This window comes from Cebus imitator, unplaced genomic scaffold (assembly GCF_001604975.1).
Source record: "Cebus imitator isolate Cc_AM_T3 unplaced genomic scaffold, Cebus_imitator-1.0 Scaffold475, whole genome shotgun sequence".
NCBI lineage: Eukaryota > Metazoa > Chordata > Mammalia > Primates > Cebidae > Cebus > Cebus imitator.
Window position 1 is genome coordinate 324,607 of NW_016107790.1, and position 22,568 is coordinate 347,174.

General features: G+C 45.5%; 1 protein-coding gene across 3 annotated transcripts in view; it reads right to left on the reverse strand.

The window, feature by feature from the left end:
* SLC24A3 (solute carrier family 24 member 3) overlaps positions 1-22,568 on the reverse strand; it is a 509,953-nt gene that overhangs the window by 34,476 nt on the left and 452,909 nt on the right. For all 3 annotated transcript variants that reach the window (XM_017512663.2, XM_037732860.1, XM_037732861.1), the window contains 4 exons: positions 15,192-15,245; positions 7,844-7,977; positions 5,445-5,605; positions 4,413-4,674 (listed from right to left, as the gene is read on the reverse strand). In XM_017512663.2, coding sequence (XP_017368152.1) covers positions 4,413-4,674; positions 5,445-5,605; positions 7,844-7,977; positions 15,192-15,245 — 611 coding nt within the window. The remainder of the gene's footprint in view (positions 1-4,412; positions 4,675-5,444; positions 5,606-7,843; positions 7,978-15,191; positions 15,246-22,568) is intronic.

Sequence of the window (22,568 nt, forward strand, 5' to 3'; positions counted from 1 at the left end):
AGCTGGACTTGGCTTTAACAAGCAAAAAAACTTGTTTCTAAATTATATTCCTCAGTCAGCTTTTAAGAAAGCTGAATTCTATCGGAGAGAGAAAAATTATTGTACAGTATTTTAGACCTAGACCTAAATATATACATTTGTCGACCAGGTGCAGTGGCTCACACCTCTAATCCCAGCACTTTGGGAGGCTGAGGCCAGTGGATCATGAGGTCAGGAGTTCAAGACCAGCCTGGTCAACACAGTGAAACCCCGTCTCTACTAAAAATACAAAAATTAGCTGGGCATGGTGGCATGTGGCTGGTAGTCCCAGCTACTTGGGAGGCTGAGGCAAAAGAATCTCTTGAACCCAGGAGGTGGAGGTTGCAGTGAGCCGAGATTTCACCACTGCACTCCAGCTTGGGCGACAGAGTGAGACTTTGTCTCAAAAAAAAAAAAAAAGACAAAAAAACCAAAACTATAGAAAAAATATAATTTTGCTTTGGAAAAACATACTTATATTTTGGTGTATTTCCTTCTAGTTTTTTTTTTTTTTCCCACGGAAGTGTGTTTACCTATACATACATGAAAAGGTTTCTTTTACTGTCTGTCACCTGTAGGCTTTCTTCATTCAACAGACAGTAGCAGCTGCACGTCTATGGGTACGTATGTGCATATACCAAGTGTAGATATGTATACGTAGTATATTACGTGTATACAACCTGTAATATGGTATATACATACAGAAACATAAGTATGTTCATATGCATACAATATGTTAAGTGTATACAGTATACATGTGCATGGTAATGAATAGGCCTTATCGATCATAAATTGCACACTGTACATATAGGCACATATATGAAGTCGCAAACAGTATTCACATACTCCTAAATAATTACTTTCTTGATAATCATACCCACTATAGTCAAGTCCTGAGAGATGAAAGCACTGTGGCTGGGTGCTGGAAGCACAGGGAACTCACACCTTGCAGGATGACCGTGAGAGGGAAAAATGTCCTCATCATGTGGACAGACCTTTTTCAGGCCACAGGAACTTGATAGAAACCCATCTCAGGGCTCCTGGGACTGACTCCCTGGCTCCTTGAAGCCCTCTCCTGGCCAGAACTACCCCTCAGGCTTCCCACCCCTAAACTGAGGCCTGCCTGCCCCAGGAAGGGGCTCTGCTGGGCATTCATCCCCTTGCTTTAAAATGGAGCTCCTGATTCCAGGCCTGGGATTTCTTAGCAGCTTGTGGAGGGGAAGAGACAGTCGTAATTGGGGGAGCCCACTCTTTTCAAAGGCAGGCCCGGGTTCTGCATCTTAGAAGAACTGGGAAGATCGCTGAGAGCCTCTAGGTCTCTCTCTCTACCCCTTGCTGCTCCAAGTGTGGCACACAGACCAGCAGCATCAGTGTGTGTAGGGGTACTTGTTTAGCAATGCAGACTTGGGCCTCACCCCAAACTTCCTGAATCAGAACGTGCATTTCATTAAGGAAGCCCAGGTGAGAAGGGCTGGTAGGGAAGGACTTGGAATTCTGCTTCCTACCTCGGCAGCCGGGGACCCTTGAATGACATGGAGATCCCACGGGATGCTTCAACCACACAGAATATCATCTCCTCTCTCCTACCTGTGCTTCAGGAAGGACATGGGAGGGGATGTGGGGTTCCTGAGCCTCAGGTACAACATCTGTTGGGGGTGAGATGCCTGCAGCCATATCTCTGAACACACAGAAGCCCAGAAGGTGTGGCTGGAAGACCCGAGGCTCCGTCATCTGCAACCTGAAGACAGTGAGGCAGAGGGTGGCGAGCAGGAGTTTCAAAGACCTTGAAACCCATGCTTAGGTCTCATCCAGGAGAGAAATAAGGTACCAGGGATATGAAGGGGGCAGTCGGTCCCAATCAGTAATGAGGCCCAGGCACAGGGCCAGACTTGGTCTCATCTCACACAAGCATCTTTCATTGTCCCCTGAAGGGGTGCACTTGGGGATTCTGGGCTGCCAAGATGCTAGCATAGAACTTGGCCACTTGCAGACCTTCCACTGGCTCGACCATTTCTTTAATTAGTGAAAGAGTTTAGCGAAATAGCATTACTGGAGCTTGGTTATGGCTCCAGTAGGTGGAATTCTAGACATGCACCCCTAAGATTCTCAGGGTCTGTGAGTGTCATGAGCTATCAGCCTCGTGGCTCTGCTGCGTTGTATAGCACAGTTTACTTTTTGGAAAGAGATATTGTGCAGCTGCCTGATCTAGTTGCAAAAGTCCTCAAAAGCAAAACGGGAGCCAGACAGATAAGGAACGATGGTGGGAAGGGCTCCACACATCCAGGTGAAGGTGGAGGGGTTCCATGGCTTTTAGGAAGAGTGGGATGTCCCCAGCTGACAGCCGTCAAGGAGCCGTATAGCCACAAGGAACCAGTGCCTGGTAATGAATTCTCCCAGGCCCTCTGCAGAGGAATGTACCCTGGCTACATCTTCATTACGGCCTGTGAGACTGAGAACCTAGCTGGACTTCTGACCTACCGAACTGTAAGCTAATCAGGTTGGTATTGTTTTGAGTTGCAAAATATGTGGTGTTTTGTTATGCAGCAATAGGAGATGAATGGAAGGGTTTGCAAGGAGGAGGAAAGGAGTGTTTTGTTCTTTAATCCTTAAGATGTTTTTGTCTTGGTTGATTGGAACGGTTGCCAAGAAATATATCCAATGGTGGCAAAATGGATAAAGAACCAGTGTACGTTTTTTCTATGAAGATAATCTACTAACAAGTGATAATTTAGCTTTGGGTGGGAGGTGAGGGACCTGGGGGTGTAGGAATCTGGATGAATATTTTCTATTCATTTTGGCAAGTCCTTCATGAGGTTGACATCTTAAGTGCCCTGACTGGGCACAGGGGCGGCTCTGGTTCAAGTTTTCCTTGTTATCCTCTGAACACAGAGAGGAGCTCCCCTGGAGCACAGCAAGACCCTGCATCTGAAATTAACACAGGATTCTGACACTCTCCACCATGTCCTACCATTAAATGGGCTTTCAAGTGGATCAAATGACGTTTCCTCAGATAATCCTGCACATTCCAACATCCTGAAGAGGTTCTGCACATGTATACTGAGCCTCACACACTTGACAGTCAATGTGAATTTGACTAGCGTACTCTTCTCTGAAACAGTCAGAAGCTTCTGGAAGGTCCAGCAAATAAGCAGAATTCTTTGGGCTTGGTCCACCTGCTCTGATAATGGGTGGGGTGGGGTAACACAGTTTCTGGAATAACCAAGTTCTTGTTGGAGGTAGCAGTTGGGAGAGGAGGTCACTGCCCTGGTGGCCGAGGTCCTGAGAGCTTCTTCAGGCCTTGGTGTCACCAGGGCTGGCCTTGGCAAGACAGCTTTCCTGGCCAGCTGCAATGCGATGGGTGGAGGTGAGTGACGTGCCTCTCCTTTTGTGCACCAAACTGCCTTGCCCACATCGGTCACAGGCATTTCCACCTTCATACCAAAAGTTCTTGCAGAACAGCTAAGTAAGATAAGACCGTCTCCTGAAACCAGCCCAATTGTCCCATAGAACTGATGTTTATAGTTTTTTTGAACTAGTATAGAAACTGACTTTCTCTCAGCTTTAAAACTTGAGAAACTTACATTTGTATTATCTGAGCTCTTGTCTCAGGAAATGGACCGTTAGGCCTCCCAGATGGCAGCAAGGATCTGAAACTCACCAGATCGTGGTGTCTGGACAATAAGGAGTCAGATCTCTCCTTCATCATGATGCCTGATGGACTGACTGCCTACTTCCGGTGGAGTAACCCCTTTTCCTTACCTCTCAAAATTCCTGTTTGCCTTCCCTGCTCTATGAACCCCCAGTTGCAGTTGGTCAGCAAGATGGATTTGAGACTGATCTATCTCCTTGGCTGCAGTACCTGATTAAACCCTTCTTCCCTGGGAATATTTGTTGTCTCAGTGACTGGCTTTCTGTGTCCTGATAAGCAGGACCCAGACCAAATTCTTGCCATTTCAGTAAAACTTCCACAAAACAGTTGGTTAAAGAGCTCACATTTCAACCAACGATCATGGACCTCTGTCTTAGCCATCTTTGAATCTCCTACAACAGAGTCCTGCCCACTGGAGACTTGATATTAAATATCACTTGTTAGTAGATTATAGAAAAAAATCGTGCTTTATCCATTTTGCCACCATCGGATGTATTTCTTGGCAACCTTTCCCATCAACCAAGACAAAAACATCTTGAGGATTAAATGACAAAACACTCCTTTCCTCCCTTGCAAACCCTTCGATTCATCTTCTATTGCTGCATAACAAAATACCACATATTTTGCAGCTCAAATATTCTCATGTTCATACAGAGATTTTAAAAAGTTGAATGGTAAAAAGATCATCTAAGACTCAGTGGCTCAAAATAGCTCCCAACTCCAGCCCAGACATAGAATCTCTTACAGGGGGGGTCGAATGGCGTGTACGGTCCTTCATCATCATCCTCGTCCTCCTCTTCCTCCTCGTCATTCTCATTGTCCTCATTCTCATTCTCTGTTTCGTTGCCAGCCTCAGCTACAACATCGTCCCTCCGTGTCCCGTTCACGCCCCTGTCTGGGGCACTGCTGGGCCCTGTCCCATTCTCCACGGTGTGCTTAATTGGGATTTTGATGGCCACGTCAGATTCCCCATTGGTATAAGCCCTGCTGTTTATCAGTCTTTGTCTCTGGAAAGGGAAAAGCACACTCTTATCACGGTCAGAGGGATTGCAAACACCTTACACTCAGAACATGAGCTGTTGGGAATCTTTTCCTGGCAGCTGACGAGATGCTTCCAGAAGACCCTGGACTCAAGTTTTAAGGGGTCTCTCAATGTGATAACCAACTCCAGACAACTTCTAGCAGGGAGAAAAAAGATTAGTATTTTATTACCCATTAGAACTTGCAAATCCCTTTAGAAAAAAATTCCTGTGTCTGGGATGTGCTGTTCCTTGAAACTCTGTGCACTGTGGTGTCATCTTTCTTCCTCAGACTGCAGGAGTCCCTGGGTCCCTATGTGAGAAATCTACACAACTGTGTTTGGACTAGTGTATCAATAAGGCTGCACTCGAGAAAAGGAATTCACAGCAAAGTTCAGGTCAGGGACTCTGGATTACTTTAAACTAAGGTAACCCTTATTTAGCAACGATTTCTGTGCAAGTTCACTTCGGGGGGCTTTATTCAAATGGAAGAACAGAAGAAAAATGTGGGTAAAAGGGAGAAGGAACAGGGGAGTTTTCTATATAAATAGGAGTCAGTCCATGTCTCAACACATGGAGGGAAGAGCAAGGACGAGGTACACAGCTGGCCCAGGGAACTAAGATTGGAAAATGGTTGGGGGATGCTGCAGTGTTAAGCTTTGAGTTAGGTGCTTCTTCTTTCAAACAAGAAACGTTCTCTCTTTCCCAGAGTTTCCCACCCCTGTCCAGGGGTCAGTAGACATTGCTTTCCCAGGTACCTCATTGATCAACATGCGACTGGCCATGGAGAGCCGGGTCTTGGGGGGAAAGTGGCTGGTGATCATGATTCGAAGGCCAGCCTCAGAGAAGGAAAGCTGGTGTGGGTAGGCCGACAGCAGCTCGTCCACCATGATCACTGACGCTTTGCGGTGGAAATTTGCTAGGGAAATGAAAAACGTAAGGTAAAATAACATTGAGACCTGGAGCAGGAAGGAGGCATTCATTTATTCTTCCTTCCCTTCATTTTTCTTCCTCCCTCCCTCTCTTCCTCCCTTTTTTCCTCCCATTCATTCATCCATCCATCCACTCATCCACTCTTTTTTATTCCTTCCTTCCTCCCATCCATCCAGTTAGTTTTCTTTCCATCCATCCAACTCCCCTATCTACCCATCCATCCCCTCTTCTTTCCTTATTCCTTCCATCTATCCATCCTTCCATCCATCCGTCCATCCATCTGTCCATCCATCCATCCATCCATCCAACCAGGAAGGGTTGCACTGAGCAAATTTTAAACAAGTGTCAAAATCTCCTTTCCATGGGTGTTAATGATCAGTCTTTTGAAAGGACTTGAAACAATTTAAGCACCATTCATTGGCATGGTAAGAATTAATGATACCATAATAGAATTCCTCCTGGTCCTCAAAGGCTCCTTTTCCCATCACTCAGATCTGGGGCACAGAGAAGACTCCAAGAACTTTCAGTAACCCTTTATGCCCTTCAAATGTCAGCAATATTCATATTGAGCTGTTAAATGCTACTGAATTGATGTTAGTGCAGTTCTGCACTGGAGCACATGGTAGTGAAATGCACACATTCCCTCAGCCCAGTCTATGAGCAGAGCTGACCAGGGGTGGGGGAATTTTTCACGTTACAGAGAACCTAAGTCAGAAGTGTGCTTGGGACAAATTCTGTGTGATAATTCACTGGGAGGTCTAAACAAAAAGTTGCATGAGGGGCCCAGCTCCATCTCTGTGAATGAGCAGTATGTGCACACAGCTCAAGGGTACCTGGCTGCAGTCTCTCTTAGTACTAGCTCCTGTTTTCCAAGTCACTAAACCATGAAATGATCTCTGGAAACGCTGGCTAATACTAGGTAGCTCTTTTTGGCATATTCCTTTTATGGTTATAAACTATCCAGAAGAGAAAAAACTAAATAAAATCCTCATGTGAAATGGTACTAACCCACCTAAGACATTTGTTAAACATACGTATAATTATTCAGAAAAAATATATCAAATACTTAATTTTGAAAATTTAATAATGATGCAGTGATGTCAGAGATATATTTGGAAATAACCCATAGATGTATTTGAAAATAACCTTTCTAATTTCTTTTTTTCCTTCCTGCAAAGCAACCATATGGGACCAAGAAAAAATAAACTCCCACATTTAAAGAGAAAAGTTTAAAAAGTTAAATAAAAAACACATTCTAGGCAAAAGTAAATGATAATTTTCTGAGCTCCTTTAAGAAAAAATATTTTTATCTGAAAGCACCATACTACTTCCCTTAGTATCTCAGCTGTTTTGTAAGACTCGATTGAATATAAGAATTACTTTGAAGATGAAGGTACTTTTCTCTTTCTGTTTGCAGCTTGAAAACTGAATTAATGTAGCCTGAAAGTGAATTTGGATCTAGTAATATACTAATAACCCCTGTCACTTACAGAGCATTGCACTAAACTCATACATATTTATCTGCTTTGCTTATTGCAAAAATGATTCTCATATTTCACAAGAGAAAACTGAGGCTCAAGAGGTCACATAACCTGCTTCGCGGCCACATGGCCAAAACGGGACAGAAACAGTCTCTCAGAACCTGGGGTCTCCTCTCCTTTGTCATCCTGTTCTCTGTAGCACTCCCAGCAAGTGTGTTGTCTGAGAATTTCCAGGGGGCTTCCTGAGCTCCAAGGGGCTGACCAGGTACGAGACGGTTCCATGACATTGTAGTGAAAGGGAGGGCTGGAGAACTGGAAACTTCTGCTCTCTTGGGGCAGGCAGTGTCCTGTCAAGACCAGCTGGGACATGCCATGTATGGCTGAGAATGGGCAGATGGGCTCATATTCTAGCACTTTCTTCTTGGACCTGTATCTCCTTGGTTACCTTTTCTTCTCTTTCTTTCTTTCTTTTTTTTTTTTTTGAGACAGGGTCTGGCTCTGTTGACCTGACTGGAGTGCAGTAGAGCGATCTCGGCTCACTGCAACCTCCACCTCCCGAGTTCAAGCAATTCTTGTGCCTCGGCCTCCCATGCCGCTGGTATTACAGGCTTGGGCCACTACACCTGGCTAATTTTGTTGTGTTTTTAGTAGAGATGGGGTTTTGCCATGTTGGCCAGGCCGGTCTTGAACTCCTGGCCTCAAGTGATTCTCCTGCCTTGGCCCCCAAAGTGCTCCTTGGTTACCTTTCTTAAGTAGCACCACAGTTGCGTCGCAGTTGCTGCTGTCATCAATTTCAGCATTGTTGGCCAATCCGTTGACCATGTTCCCGGCACCTTTTGTCCTCCTCTCAAAGCACTGATGTATGCAAGCGTTATATCTGAGCAAAGCAACAAGCGGGCAGAGTCCATCAGTGTTTGCCCCTCTCCCATTTCCCAACACCCACCGAGTGCTCCTGGGAGCTCTTCCAGTCTGCAGGAACCATCCCTGGGACTCATTATTATTCTAATTTCGTCAACCCATTCCCTCTCAGAATATACAACCTGTCCCATTTCTCCCAATTTACAAACAAATGGTAAGTGAAAAAAAATAACCCACCATTACAGAAATAAACCAGGGCACATGGGCACATTGCTTACTTTACAACCTCTTTCATGCCAGTGGAGGCCTCTCTGGGATTGAGCTCCTCTCTCAGTCTGCACACGGAAGGAGTGTGCTAAGACTCAGTGGGATGGTCAAGGTCTACCTCCTCTGGGCCACATCTCTTCGTAAGCAGGGATTAGCCTTTCGGGAGAAGGAGAAGCTGCCTCATCCATGCCACTCCCCAGGAGCAGTGGCTGTGTGTCATGGTCTATGTGCTACAGGCCGGATGGCTGTCTACGTCTCTGTATGTCTTTGGTTTCCTGAGGTCACAGATTGGGATTTCGCAAATTTCTGTGACTATCATGCCTAAATTCCAGATCTAATGGGCCCTTGGCTTTATGAAAAAATTCTAGGCTATGATTCTTCAGAATGATCAAGTGAATACATTGTGCAGTGTTCCTTACATGCCCCAGCAGCCTTGGGTGGGAAGGGAAGTCTGTACAAGTTCCAAGGTTTTTTTTTGCAAGCAAATGGTCCAATCTCCCTAGCTTTAGTATGAGAAGATTCCCATAGAAGAATTCTAGAAAATTTATAAAAACTCATGGGCAAAGACAGCCAGGCACAGTTTCCAGGGCGCAGAAGGCTGCTGCTGCTTCTCCCCACTCAGAGATCTAAAGGCCTCCATCGTTTACTGGCCATGGGACAACCCACTGGGGATCTTCAGCTCGACCTCCAACCTCCCATAGAAATGGCAGCTAGGCGTGGTCACTCTAAATTGCCAGCTGGAAAGCTACTCAACCTATGTTTCTCTTCCCCTTCCTTATCTCTTTTGCTCCTACAGATATGAAGCGCTCTGGATTCCCTCCCAGCTATCTCTTTGTGCCTGATTCTTCAGTGAGTACAGCTCTAGGGTGGCTGGCCTATGGCCACAAGACCTCAGAGAGATGAAGAAGCCCTCTGTGGCTGGAACTTCTCATCCACCAGTTCTTTCCTGTACTCTCTAGGAATGTGTGGTTATCACATTGCATGAGAGAGAACAGAAAACTAGTCAAAAGTGATGGGTGCTGTCTGTAATTCATAAGACATGAGGCATAGAATTAGAACACCATTTTGCTACCCATATGAAATAATGGATCCAGATACTGAGCACTGATGGCTGCCAATGCTACAGAGAGAGAAAGGCAGACATCACCGTGCCTCCTGATGATGAAACCCACCACCACTTGGGACATAGTCTAGCCCCAATCAGATCAATTACAGACATATAGGAAACACAAAGGCCAAGGGAACAGACTGCGCCACAGTATGGGATGTAATCAACACTCTCCAACCATGGGCAACTCTGCAGAGCAAACAGCCAAACTTCATCAAAGAACAAAGTCCAAGGAAAATGCACACATACACACACATGCACATACACTCACACAGACACACACACAGACACACAGAGACACACACACGGAGACAGAGACACATGCAGACACGTGCACACACAGACACATACAGACATACACACAGACATGCAGCACACAGACACACACACATGGACACCCGGACATGCACACACACACACACACACACACACACACACACACACAGGCCAAGGGAACAGACTGTGGCACATCATGGGATGTAATCAACATTTTCCAAACGTGGGCAACTGTGCAGAGCAAACAGCTAAACTTCATTACAGAACAAAGTGCAAGGAAAATGCACACACACACACACACGGGCACACACATACAGGCAGACATACACACACAAACACATGCACACATACACAGACACAGACACATCCATACACAGACGCACAGAGATACACACAGACACAGACACATCCATACACACACAGATACACACATGCATATGCAGATACACGCACACAGACACATGCACACATAGATACACATACAGACACATGCACACACATGCAGACACATGCAGACACATGCACACACAGATACATGCACACACAGACACAGACGCAAGCGTGCAGACACATGCACACAGACACACAGACACATGCACACACATGCACGCACAGATACATGCACACACAGACACAGACGCATGCGCGCAGACACATGCACACAGACACACAGACACATGCACACACAGACACACGCACATACAGACACAGAAACAGACACCATGCACACACACAGACACACACGCACACAGGGGCACACACACACGTACACACAGGCACGTACACACACATGTGCACACACAAAGAGACACACACAGACACAGGCACACCCAGAGACACATATGCATATACACAGCACAGAGGGGGAGTTTATAGATGCAGAGAGATCCAAAAGATAAGCAGCCAGTCACGGGCCAACAATTCTAATGGGTGGAATTTATTTGAATTCTCATTTAAAAAATATTTATGATATTTATGAAACCAAAAGAAAACAATAAAAATGACATTTGTGAGGTCCCTGAAAATTTGAACATTGAGTATTTTTTGACATTAAGGAATTAGTATTAATTTTAGGTATGTTGATAATGTTGATGTCATGTTAAAGAAGAGTCCTTTTAGAATCCTAAAAGAGTATCCAGTTACGTCTAGAGAAGTCCAGATGTATAGTGGAATTTTTGTGGATGAACTAGTAAGATGTCAGGGACTTCAAAATTATAGGAGGAAAGGGAAGCGAACGTGATGTATTTGGAGCGACTGTGGGTTGATGGTTTCTGGGGCTGGTGACAAGCGCATGGGGTTCATCATTATTGTTGACTCTTGTATATATTTCTAGATTAAACAAGGATGCCTTGCCTCATGGCGTAACAGGGAAAGCGGCAGTGTTTCTGTCATCTTGACTTAGAATCCATTTCCCTGAAAGAAATACTGACTTGCATAAAGGTTTTTTTTTTTTTTTTTTTTTTTTTTTTTTTTTTTTTTTTTTTTTTTTTTTTTTTTAAACAGCGTCTTGCTATGTTGCCCAGGTTAGTAAAAAACTCCTGGCCTCAAACAATCCTCCAATTCTGGGCTCCTGAGTAGCTGGGATCACAGGAATGCACCACAGTGCCCAGTGATTGGGTTTTGCTTTTAAAGTACAAAAGCAAACCCATGTGTTATACATTCATCAGCGTTTAGAGAACAGGGTAATATTACTATACAGTGAGGGCTTTGTCAAAACTGGATAGCAGGTTAAACTAAGCTTAACTAAGCTGTCGCACTCCATTCTCATGGAATATAAATAATAATAGTAGAAACTATTATTAATCTTTTTTGCAGAAGAGGGAACTGAGATTCAGGACGGCTGAATAACTTGGCTGAGTTTCCATGGCTGTCAGTAGTAGGGGGATCTACTGTCAAAGCTGAATGTGAGGCACTGGTCCTTAACCACCAGCACATGTACCCCGTCTGGGGAACAAATCCCAGAGCAGTGACCCGGGATGTACAGAAATCAATCCTTGCCAAGGCCAGGCATGCTTCATGCTCCCTGAAGGTTTCTGCCTACCTGGACAATCTGAAATTGCTTTTTGACCTTCAGACAGAATGTTTAAAGTCATTTAAGAACTCTCCACCTAGGAGGCAGCTGACGATTCTAATATATGCTGTTGTTTTTAACTGCTGTTGCTGTTTTATATTTTTAATTGAATGTTTTAAATTTTGTGCTTGCACCCTGAAGCTATTTTATTGTGAAGCATGCAATTTTATAAATCAGATTTGATAAAACCCGTTGATTAAAGCCTCTGATTGCAGAGGGGGATGGCTACAGAGGAGAGATTTCAATTTAGAACTTAGGACCAGAATTTATGCAGAAAATTTCACGAGCACAGTAGCTTCCATTCCCGGTTTTATTTGTATCCTGCTGGTTTGAACAGCTGGAATGTTGGTAAAAGTGAGGCATCAGCAGAAACACACCTCGTTAGCTTCCACATTTGGTATGGTTTGGGGAGGAGGAGAGGATGTGTTCACTGTGCTGTCTTACTGTCCACGTGTCCTGCCAGCGACTCGTGGGCTGCAGGGTGGCTTGGAAAAGGTGAGTAGTGGCCATAGGTTGCATGCCAGCAAAATTCCTCAACTCTCCTTCCCTCTGGCCACATCTGTTTTTTGAAGAATACTTAATTCTGTGAAGCTCCTAGTGAATTCATTTTGAAACACACTTTCAGGAAAATTAAGATTCAAGACCCAGGATTAATGCTGGACACACAGCAGACATTATATGGTGATTCTTACGGAATAATCGACTGATACACTTTTGGGAACTAAATTAGAGCCTCACAAATTTTTTTAAAAAGTTGAAACAATCCAATAGTCAACTGCAAAGGAAAATGTGTGTACTGTTTGAGGCTTCCCACTTTGGCACTGACTCTATATAGTTTTGCTCTTGGAGGCAGAGGCACATATATACATACATATATATAATATATATATTAAAACCACCATGTCACACGTTCTTTTCCTTCCTCGGCTCCTCCACATGACTCTTTGAGGCAAAGAGGCATAAGATGGGTGCTCTGATCTTTAAAGGCTTTTCCTTTGGGGGCTGGGAACTTTGGAAAGGCTTTGGGTCAGCTCTGGTTTTCATGAGAGCTCATCTATCGGTATTTTTAAATGATTAGTTCTACAGTGCGTGACTTCTGGTTTCTTCATTAGTTGCCTTATGGTACCAGGATATGTATGAGTAAGGTCCGACTCTAGGAGTGCCGGTCTTCACTAAGCCCCAGGTGTGGGGTCTATGGTAACCACTGCACGGCTTCCCTTGTACATGTTGGCCACCGCATTGAGTAGCCTGGCAGCAGACTGTTTACAGCCCACCCTGGGCATTGGCCAAGCCAGCTCCTGCCTTCATTGCTCCTGTGATGTTTGCCAATGCACACATTGATTTCTCCCAACAAGTCTCCCAGTCACTGGTTACCAGAATTAACTTTTGTCAGGCCTCAACAATAAGAAACCTTAACGTGTCAATTCCGGACTGCGACCTGATATGTCCAAACTGGCTATTGTTGATGGATTCCTACTTTCTTGCCCCTAGAGAAGGAAGTCACTCCTATAGCTACATATGCTGGAGAAACACGAACTAATTTAGAGAAAAAGAAGCAGCTCCCACAGGTGTGGGCAACGATAGTACAGAACGTCTCTGCATTGTTTATAAGCTCCTCATCCCAGTGGTGCCTGGCAAAAAGATGAACCAGCAGGCTCACAACCGTGGTGCTTACATTTAACTTAGAGCATGGGAACATTGGCCATATAATTCTTTCTTTCTTTTTTTGAGATGAAGTCTTGCTCTGTCACCCAGGCTAGAGTGCAGTGGTGTGATCTCAGCTCGCTGCAACCTCCGCCTCCAGGGTTCCAGCGATTCTCCTGCCTTCTCCCCAGTAACTGTGATTAAAGGCCCATGCCACCATGCCTGGCTACTTTTTGTATTTTTAGTAGAGATGGGGTTTCACCATGTTGGCCAGGCTGGTCACGAACTCCTGACCTCAAGTGATCCATTACCTTGGCCTCCCAAAGTGCTGAGATTATAGGCATGAGCCACAGTGCCCGGCAAATTGTTGATATAAATAAGCTACCCCAACTTCAGGAGGGAAAAGAATATACAACGTGGTGGTTTTAAACTGTATCAACCGTTCTTTGACACTCTTCCCTTCACTAGGTGATACAAGCCCCTCGAGTGTGTACTGGACTTAGTGACTCGCTTCTAATAAACAGAATACGGTAGAAGTAATGGTGCGTGGCTTCCGGGATATTATAAAAGGCGTTGCAGGCCCTTCTTGCTTTCTCTCTTGAATCACTTGCTCTGGAGGAAGACACTCAAGCAGCTCTAAGGAGGAGCCCGCAAGGTGAGAAACTGAGCCCGTCAATCGAGAACCGGCACCACCTGAAGGCAGGTTCTCCCCACCGGTCAGGTACATGATGGCAGTTCTGGCTGACTTCTTACTTGGAACCTCAGGAGAGACTCTGAGCTAGAATCTTGCAGGTAAGCTGCTCCTGGATTCCTAACTCTCAGATAATGTGTGAGAAAATATATGTTTGTGCTTTTAAGCCACTAAGTTTTGGGACGGTTTGTTATGCAGCAGTGGATGACTTAACACCATGAATATAAAAGACAGCTAAAATCATGGATCAAATATCTGTGGACTCAAATAATGGAAGTCCATTTCCATTATTTATATGGAAGTCCACAGATATTTGATCCATGATTTTAGCTGTCTTTTAACTAACGCTTCATCAGTTACCTCACAAAAATTCCATGTCTGATAAAGGTCCTACCCTAAGAAGTCCTTTCACAAGCAAGCCCTAGATAGTGGGTCTACACAGACCTCTGGCTGGCTGGCTGATGGTGGCTGCTGTGTTGAGTAGACTGGCAGCAGACTGCCTTGCATCTCCCTCACCCTCTTTAGCAGTGTAATGTATTGAGTTTTATCTCCTTTGTTTTAAGAAAGAGTGTGAAGAGGCTGGGTGTGGCTCATGCCTGTAATCTCAGCACTTTGGGAGGCCGAGGCAGGTGGATCACGAGGTCAGGCGTTCAAGATCAGCCTGGCCAAGATGGTGAAACCATATCTCTACTAAAAAATATAAAAATTAGCCAGGTGTGGTGGCAGGTGCCTGTAATCCCAGCTACTCGGGAGGCTGAGGCAGAGAACTGCCTGAACCCGGGAGGCAGAGGTTGCAGTGAGCCGAGATTGCGCACTGCACTGCAGCCTGGGCGACAGAGTGAAACTTCATCTCAAAAAAAAAAAAAAAAAAGAGTGAAGAAACCTCCCAGAGCTAGGCTGCCAGATCCTGAAGTGGGATTAGGGGTTCTAGAGAGTTCTCGAGTGAAACATTGACGTTTTGAGTCTATCATCGAATATGTGTTGGAAGGGTCACTACAATTGGTACTAATCAAAATTATAGTGACTCACAACAGACAGCCAGGGAGCCAAGTGACTGTGATGACAGGCACTGAAAAACCAGTCAGATACCTGCTCCAATCCTCTTCCCACATCATCACATAATGTGGAATGCAAGAAACAGTGTTGGAAAATAAATGAAGAAGGCATTTTACTTACTTCATGATGACAATGTAGATAAGATACATCAGCACAAGGACTAAAGACTCCCACCTGCATGTAAACCAAGAACAGTTAAAGACAGTCACAGACAGCTGTGAAACTCACCAGCCTTCTTTTTAAAGACATATTTGATGCAAACGGCCAAGATAGCAGGGAGAAGGCAGACGGCGCCAGGTGACGGGTATTTCCTGGTCTAGAGATATTTTCTACGCTGCACAAAGCTGTCAACCATCTTTCTCGTCTCTCTTCACTTCAAGGGAAAATTCTCTTTCCCTCTGTTATTTGTTACCTAAAAGAGCTCTTTAAAAGCAGCAAGCTTTTCATACATGTTGCTGAATATAGGTCAATATGTATACATTTGGCCTCAGCTTAATCATTTACTGAAACTATTCAGATATATTTACATGGAGAAACTAAAATTAGAGGGATTGTTGGATATATAGGATCCAGGGATAAAGGGTGAAGGGGGAGAGAGAGGCAGGCAGACAGACGAAATCTGGGCAGGGAAGGTACCAGCCAAAAGTAAGAAGGATTAAATGGGAAAACGTTCCACAGGAAGGAAGAAAAGAAAAACCCACTGGAATGTCCCTTGAGCTTCTGATAGTCTGAATACTTCTGTTTTCTTTTTTATTATTATTTTTTGAAATGGAGTCTCACTCTGTCACCCAGGCTGGAGTGCAATGGCGCAATCTCGGCTCACTGCAACCTTGGCCTCCGAGGTTCAAGGGATTCTCCTGCCTCAGCCTCCCGAGTAGCTGGGACTACAGGTGTGCACCACCACGCCCAGCTAATTTTTGTATTTTTAGTAGAGACAGGGTTTCACCATGTTGGCCAGGATGGTCTTGATCTCTAGACCTTGTGATCCTCCCGCCTTGGCCTCTGAAAGTGCTGGGATTACAGATGTGAGCCACCGTGCCCAGCCCATACTTGTGTTTTCTTTATCTTAGTGGCTTCCAACTAAAAACCTGGGACTTGTTTTCCAGGTTTCGCTTTGGCTGCAGAATTAAATCAGCTCATTGAGGGAGTAATTTTGGCTTGAACGGTAGGTTCCTGGAGAATGGCTGGGTAAGGAAACTCCATGTTATACCTAACCCTTCCTTTTCTCTTTTCAAATTCCATGTCTAGAAGCTGATCCTGGAGAAATATTTGGTCAAATGTGAAAAGGATAAATACACAAGGGTTTTTCTCGAAGCGGTGTTTATAAAAAAGTGAAAAGCTGGAAAGAAGCCAGATGGTTATAAAATGGGGTGCTGGGTACATGAATAAGTAAGTTCACGTATCCATTAAGAATGATTATGTAGGCTGTTCATGGAGACCCGCTCCTGTAATACCAGCACTTTGGGAGGCCGAGGGGCAAGGGTCACTTAAGTCCTGGAGTTCCAGAACAGCCTGAGCAACATAACAAGACCCTGTCTCCAAAACAAAATTCAAAAATTAGCCAGGTATGGTGGAGTGCCCGTGGAGTCTCAGCTACTTGAGGTGGGAGCATTGCTTGAGCCCAGGAGATGGAGGCTGCAGTGAGCTATGATCACACGACTGCACCGCAGCCTGAGTGACAGAGTAAAGCCCTTTCCTCCCTCTCCCCTCCAAAAAAGTATGCAAAGATGTGTGTATTTATTATAGAAAGTGCTCAGGATGCACTATTGCGAGAGGAAATTAGGGTATCCAAACCCTTCCAACTTCTGCCACATTTCTCAGCTTCTGTCATGGCAAAACTTCCTAAAGCGCTGTGCACGCTGCATTTCCGTGCCTCTCATTCAGCTGGCAAATTTCTCTAGCTTAACTTCCACACCCACCGATCTCCTGAATTGCCTGTCAAGGGCACCAGTGACTTCCATCCACGCCAATACAAGGATGTGTGAGTGGCTGTCCATCCTCCTGTTCTATTTCTTGGCAGTATCTGAAAGGAAATCATCTGCCCCGCTTTATAAAACTCTCTGTTCTGACGTCCGAGAGGCCACACCCCTGGCTTCCTTCCTGCCCCATCTTCTCCTTCTCCATCTCCTTCGCCTCCTCCACTCCCTCAGTTCATCCTCTCGTTATTGGGCCATCTTTATTGCCTATGTTTTCTCCCTAGGTGACCTCATCCTGACCTATTGCTCTAAACACCACATACGTGATAATGACCCCCAATTTACACATCCACGCCACACCTCTCTCCAGCTCCAGATTCATATATTTGGCCTCTGCACCTGGAAGTCTAAATGCTTATCGGGACAGACTTCTTCATTCTTACTTCCTAGCCCCCTTAAACAACAGCAGCAACAGCAATAGCTTGGGCTTTGCCATTTCACTTAAGCTGCCCCTCCCTGCCCAGCCAAGCCCCGAATCTGGAAATCAATATGGAGCACTCCCTTTTCCTCCCTCCCATATCCATTGGACTCCATGTCCCAAGTATTTCCATGAATCATCGACTTGTTTCCTCTCTACTGCCCACACCCTGCCAGGTCATTTTCACATCAGCCTCTGAACTGGTTTCTTTGATATGATGGGAGCATGTCACCGCACTTCTTAAGATCTTCACGTACTTCCCAAAGTGCTTAAGAAGAAAATAAAGTTTCCTTTTTCCTTGCAAAATGTGGCCTTTTCTTCTGTCTCCAAGTCGTCCTGTGTCCTATCTGTGCCCTGCCTCACTGGCCTCTCCTTTACACACAGCAGACTATTTTCCCCTCCCAGAGCCTTTGCGCTGACTATTCCTTTGGCCAGGAATGCCTTTCCCTTTACTCCTTGGTTGGCGCCTTTTATCCTGCAGATACCAGCTTTTAAATATCACCTCCTCCAAGGAGTCATCCCTGCCTGCCCCTGCCTGGCTTTCTCTCACATGACCCTGTTTATGTCGTCTAAACCTCTGAGCAGTCTGTGATGATCCCGTTTATATATTCATTACTCATTTATTATCTAACTAACACCTGTTTCTAGCAGTCACTTGACACCACTCCTCACACCTGCCACCTGCCCTGGTATCTGGTGTCTCATTTTCCAGAGATTTAAAATGCTGACAGCTGATTTCTCCCCACGCAGACACCTCCAGGTCTTGCCTACTCCCCTGCTCTCCCCAGCACAAAGCATCCCTCCGCTCATCTGTGCAGGTAACACTGCCTCCAAACATCAATTTTCAGTTGCAAAATGCCTCTGGTGGCCTGAACAGGGTTCTTATCTCATCAAAATCAATGTATGTGCAGCATACATTTCATGGAGAAGAGTGAGATTTATTCACAGCCATTCATTTAGAAGGAACAGACTCCCAGGATCTGAAGGGATGTCACGTTACTGCTCAGATGCATTTTAATAGATTCAGTGAGAAGTCACCAGAAAATGAACTAACTTTAATGAAATATTGTAGTCAGGTTGAATGAAGTCCAGCACTTTCTAAACAGGTATATGTATGCTCTTTCCAAATCTTTTAGATTTTTGTGATGTTTTACTAATCAAAAGCCCTTCCGTTGCAATATTCAAACCAGGTTCTCTTTGGCCATTTTTGCAGGAATGCCCACAGGACAAGATTCCCTGCTTTTGTTGACATTCCAAGTTTGCTGTGTTGGGGTTCAGACTAAGGGCTCACCAGGCTTCCTCCCCAATGAACCCAGTAAGGTCTCAGAGGCCTCTGTGCCACCCCATGCTGTTCTCTGTGCATTTTTGACCTGATTGAGTTTGGATCTTCAAGTCTTGGCCTAATGCTGTTCAGGACCCCTCTCCCCGGCCCCCTCTTCTAGTGTGGTGGGCCTCTCCATGTGGCCCTACAGTTACAGGTCAAGGTCTGCACCCCTACAGCCTGAGAGAGCTCCAGGTCGGGCCAGCTATGGTTTCTTATGACATGTTTCCCTGGTGTAGAGGAGGTACTTAGGAAGCATCCAGACCTTGGAAGTCACTCAGCCCTGCTTGGTCCCCTCTCTCGCCCATTCCCCCTAGGACATTGGGCACCTTCTTCCCTTCCCTTCCTGAGCACATCTCACCCACTGTCCTCTGAGGATCCCAGTCTGTGGCTGATCTGGGTTTGTTTCCCCCACTCCCCACAAGCTTCCATTTTGAGTCATTTTCAACAGATCCCTGACTCTCACCAAAGTCAGTTCCTTCTCACATGTGAGGGCTGTTCCTCTCCTCACCTGGGTGCACCACTGGCTCTGGTTTCCCGAACACGGCCCAGAACCGCAAAAGCTGTTCTCCAGCCCCACCAGAAACAGAGTTTCCAGGCTGCAATCCCAGGGTCTCCTTTCTCTCTTAAAGTCACAACTTTGGACTCAAAAGAAGAAACCAAACCATCGCCCTGCATCTTTAGTTTTGTTGTTGGGCCTTCAGATTCCCTGAAGACACATTCCAAATTCCTTCGGACAACATCATGGGTCTTGCTCTTTGGATTGAGCGTATATCCTAATAGGTGGGCCTCTGATGCTTCCTTTTTTTTTGAGACGTAGTCTCCCTCTGTCCGTCAGGCTGGAATTCAGTGGACCAATCTTGGTTCACAGCAACCTCCACCTCCCGGGTTCAAGCTATTCTCCAGCCTCAGCCTCCCAAGTAGCTGGGACTACAGGCGTGTATCACCATGCCTGGCTAATTTTTGTATTTTTAGTAGAGGCAGGGTATCACCATGTTTCCAGGCTGGTCTCAAGTGGCCTAACCTCAAGTGATCCACCTGCCTCGGCCTCTGAAAGTGCTGGAATTACAGGTGTGAACCACTGTGCCTGGCTGGCGCTTCCTATTTCAAGTGTCTTTTAGTGCATGGGTGCCTAACTGAAAAGCACTCACAGCTATTTCCCTGCCTCTTCTCTGCTAAGAGAACCCCACCCACTAGGTCAAGGCAGCGATTGGAGCCCCTCTGATCTCAAAGTGGGTGTGCCTCGCCCCTAGGCCCTGAGGATGAATCACAATTGGTCTTTCTAATTTCCCTGGCCAGTTCAGAGGTCAAAGCCAACCCTGCCGCAACCAAAGAGATGCAAGGTGGAAGTGTGCCAAAGAAAACAACAGAGCCCCTCCTTCCTCCTTCCTGCCTTCCATATGAAGCTGGTGGCTGGGACTGCAGCAGCCATCTTGGGACCGTGAGGCAAAGGCCAGGGGAAACGCAGAGCCACGTTGTACATCCGGGCACTGACACGTAAGAAAAATACACCAATATGTATTCAATACGCTGTAGCTGGTTCCTCTAGTACCTGCTACTAAAACCATTTCTGACTGACTGTCAACTGCCGCTTCTCTACCCAGTGTGACTTCCTGGAGAATGCTGAGTCAGGAATGGTGAAAGAATCCGAACTGTAAAACAGGGGTCCTTTGTTCTGGCGTATTTGTATTCGACAAAGCTCACTTCCGCCTGAAGAGTACTGTAGTTTCAAAATAAACACAATTGAAATTTGTTTCCTTTTGAGGATTTGGGGGACGGGTGAACTGGTTACCTGCCTTGAAATCTCTAGGCCCTGCTGGAATGTTCTATAACAAGGAATGGAATCCTTTGTTGAAGGTATTTTCAAAATGTTACCGTGCTTTAATTGCACAGACTGAAGACTCTGATTTTAAAGAGAGAAATCAGTGCCTAGACACACCATTTCAGCGAAATAAATGCTCATGATTGGCTTGCTAAGAAGATAAAATAAGTGTACACTAAAAAAAAAAAATCTTAAACTCTCATATATTTTTTATCCATTAAATGAGAAGTTGAAATCCCCAGAAGTCCCAACGCAGACAAGGGCCAGTGGCACTGACTTTAATTTCTCAGCCTCACTCGTGTACAAAATGCTCTCCATCAGCCCATGCATGTAATAACAACAGTTACACGACAAGCCGGCGCTCTGGGAAGAATGTTGCTCTGGTGCCACCAAGGTCCCCAGGCCAGTTCTTCCCTGGAAGCCACAGCTGTGCATGACTTATGATTCCAACACCCCCCAGATAGATCCAGACACACCTGGGGATTTGCAATTCATTTATCCACGGCCCTCCCAGCCTCTTACTCATAACCAGATGTGAGGGACGCTTGGTGCTCAGGGCAAGGGCTCTGATGACTTGTACCTTCCAGGATCTAGACCCTTCTGCTGCAGGCTTGGGCCCCTACCCTAGGATGGGTTACCTAACATCACGGGAAAAGCCTTAGGAATGAAAATGAAATAGAGTCTCCTTCGTGAGATGTTTTGAGGATACAGAGTGAAATGGGCCGATGGTAAAGCCTGCTTTCTTCTTGTTGTGGCTTTCAGGCATCCGTGCCATGGAGATAGCAGAAAAGACGGCTTGCTCCAAGGCTGAGAGCAAACCCCGCTGGGCAGCCTTTCCTAACATGTTTCTGCACAACAGCAGCACACACGTTTCTGAGATCAACCGTGATCACAGCTCGTTTGTCTGTTTGGGAGTGCCATTAGCGAAGACTAGCAACATTGAGCAATGCTGAAGCACCTACTGTTTGCTAAGGCAGAGCAGTGGTGGTGCTAACTATGCCCTTGGCTTCTGGAAGTTTTCTTGTGCTGCACTTTATCACCAAGGACATGGGGGAGAGATGCCCCCACTCTATTTAGCGGCCACCTCCAGGATGATATAACAAGGAAGCTCTCTGATCTGGGATGCACCGAGGCATGTCAACTCCTTTCAGCCTATGGATCATTATTATTTAAAGAAGACCTCCTTATTTTCTCCTAGCTGTCTCCTCTTCTTCCTTCTTGCACAGAGGAGAGAGAGTTAGCAAAAGTATCTTAATACCCTGACGTAGCACGTAACATTTATCGTCTGTGTGATGGGTCCTTCACTGCCCCTTAATTCTGAAAATCAGAGATGTCCTCAGACACAGAGATGCCCACTCCCACAAAGAGTTAGAAGTCATTCTGCTGAAAGTGAAGCCTGGTGGACTCTACTTTTTCCGGCTCACTCCTAGCTTTCAGTAATACCATGGAAATTTTCTGCCTACTGAGTTACGCCTATTCCTAAGATGTTATTTCACATTGCTTACCTCTGTAGATCAAATATTTGGAAAACATGTAACGAGAATGCACAATACACTCAATTTTGATTTCCATTTCAAACATATTCAACTTGCTCAGAACCCATCTCAAAAACGAAGATTCGAACATTTGACGCAAATGCAAATGTCTTCTCAAATATTTAATGGGAGCAACAGTTTCTATCAAAATAAAAACCCCAACACCACCAACTGTCAGAGCTCTGAGATTTTTTAAAAGTCAGGAGGAACTTTAATGGGTTACTGTTCACAGAAGCACCTGTGTCCTAATTCCTAAGATAAACGCAGCATTGGGAACACGGAGCTTGGTTCGGACACAATTTTAAAAGATCAGTGAGCCGGGCGCGGTGGCTCAAGCCTGTAATCCCAGCACTTTGGGAGGCCGAGGCGGGTGGATCACGAGGTCAAGAGATCGAGACCATCCTGGTCAACATGGTGAAACCCCG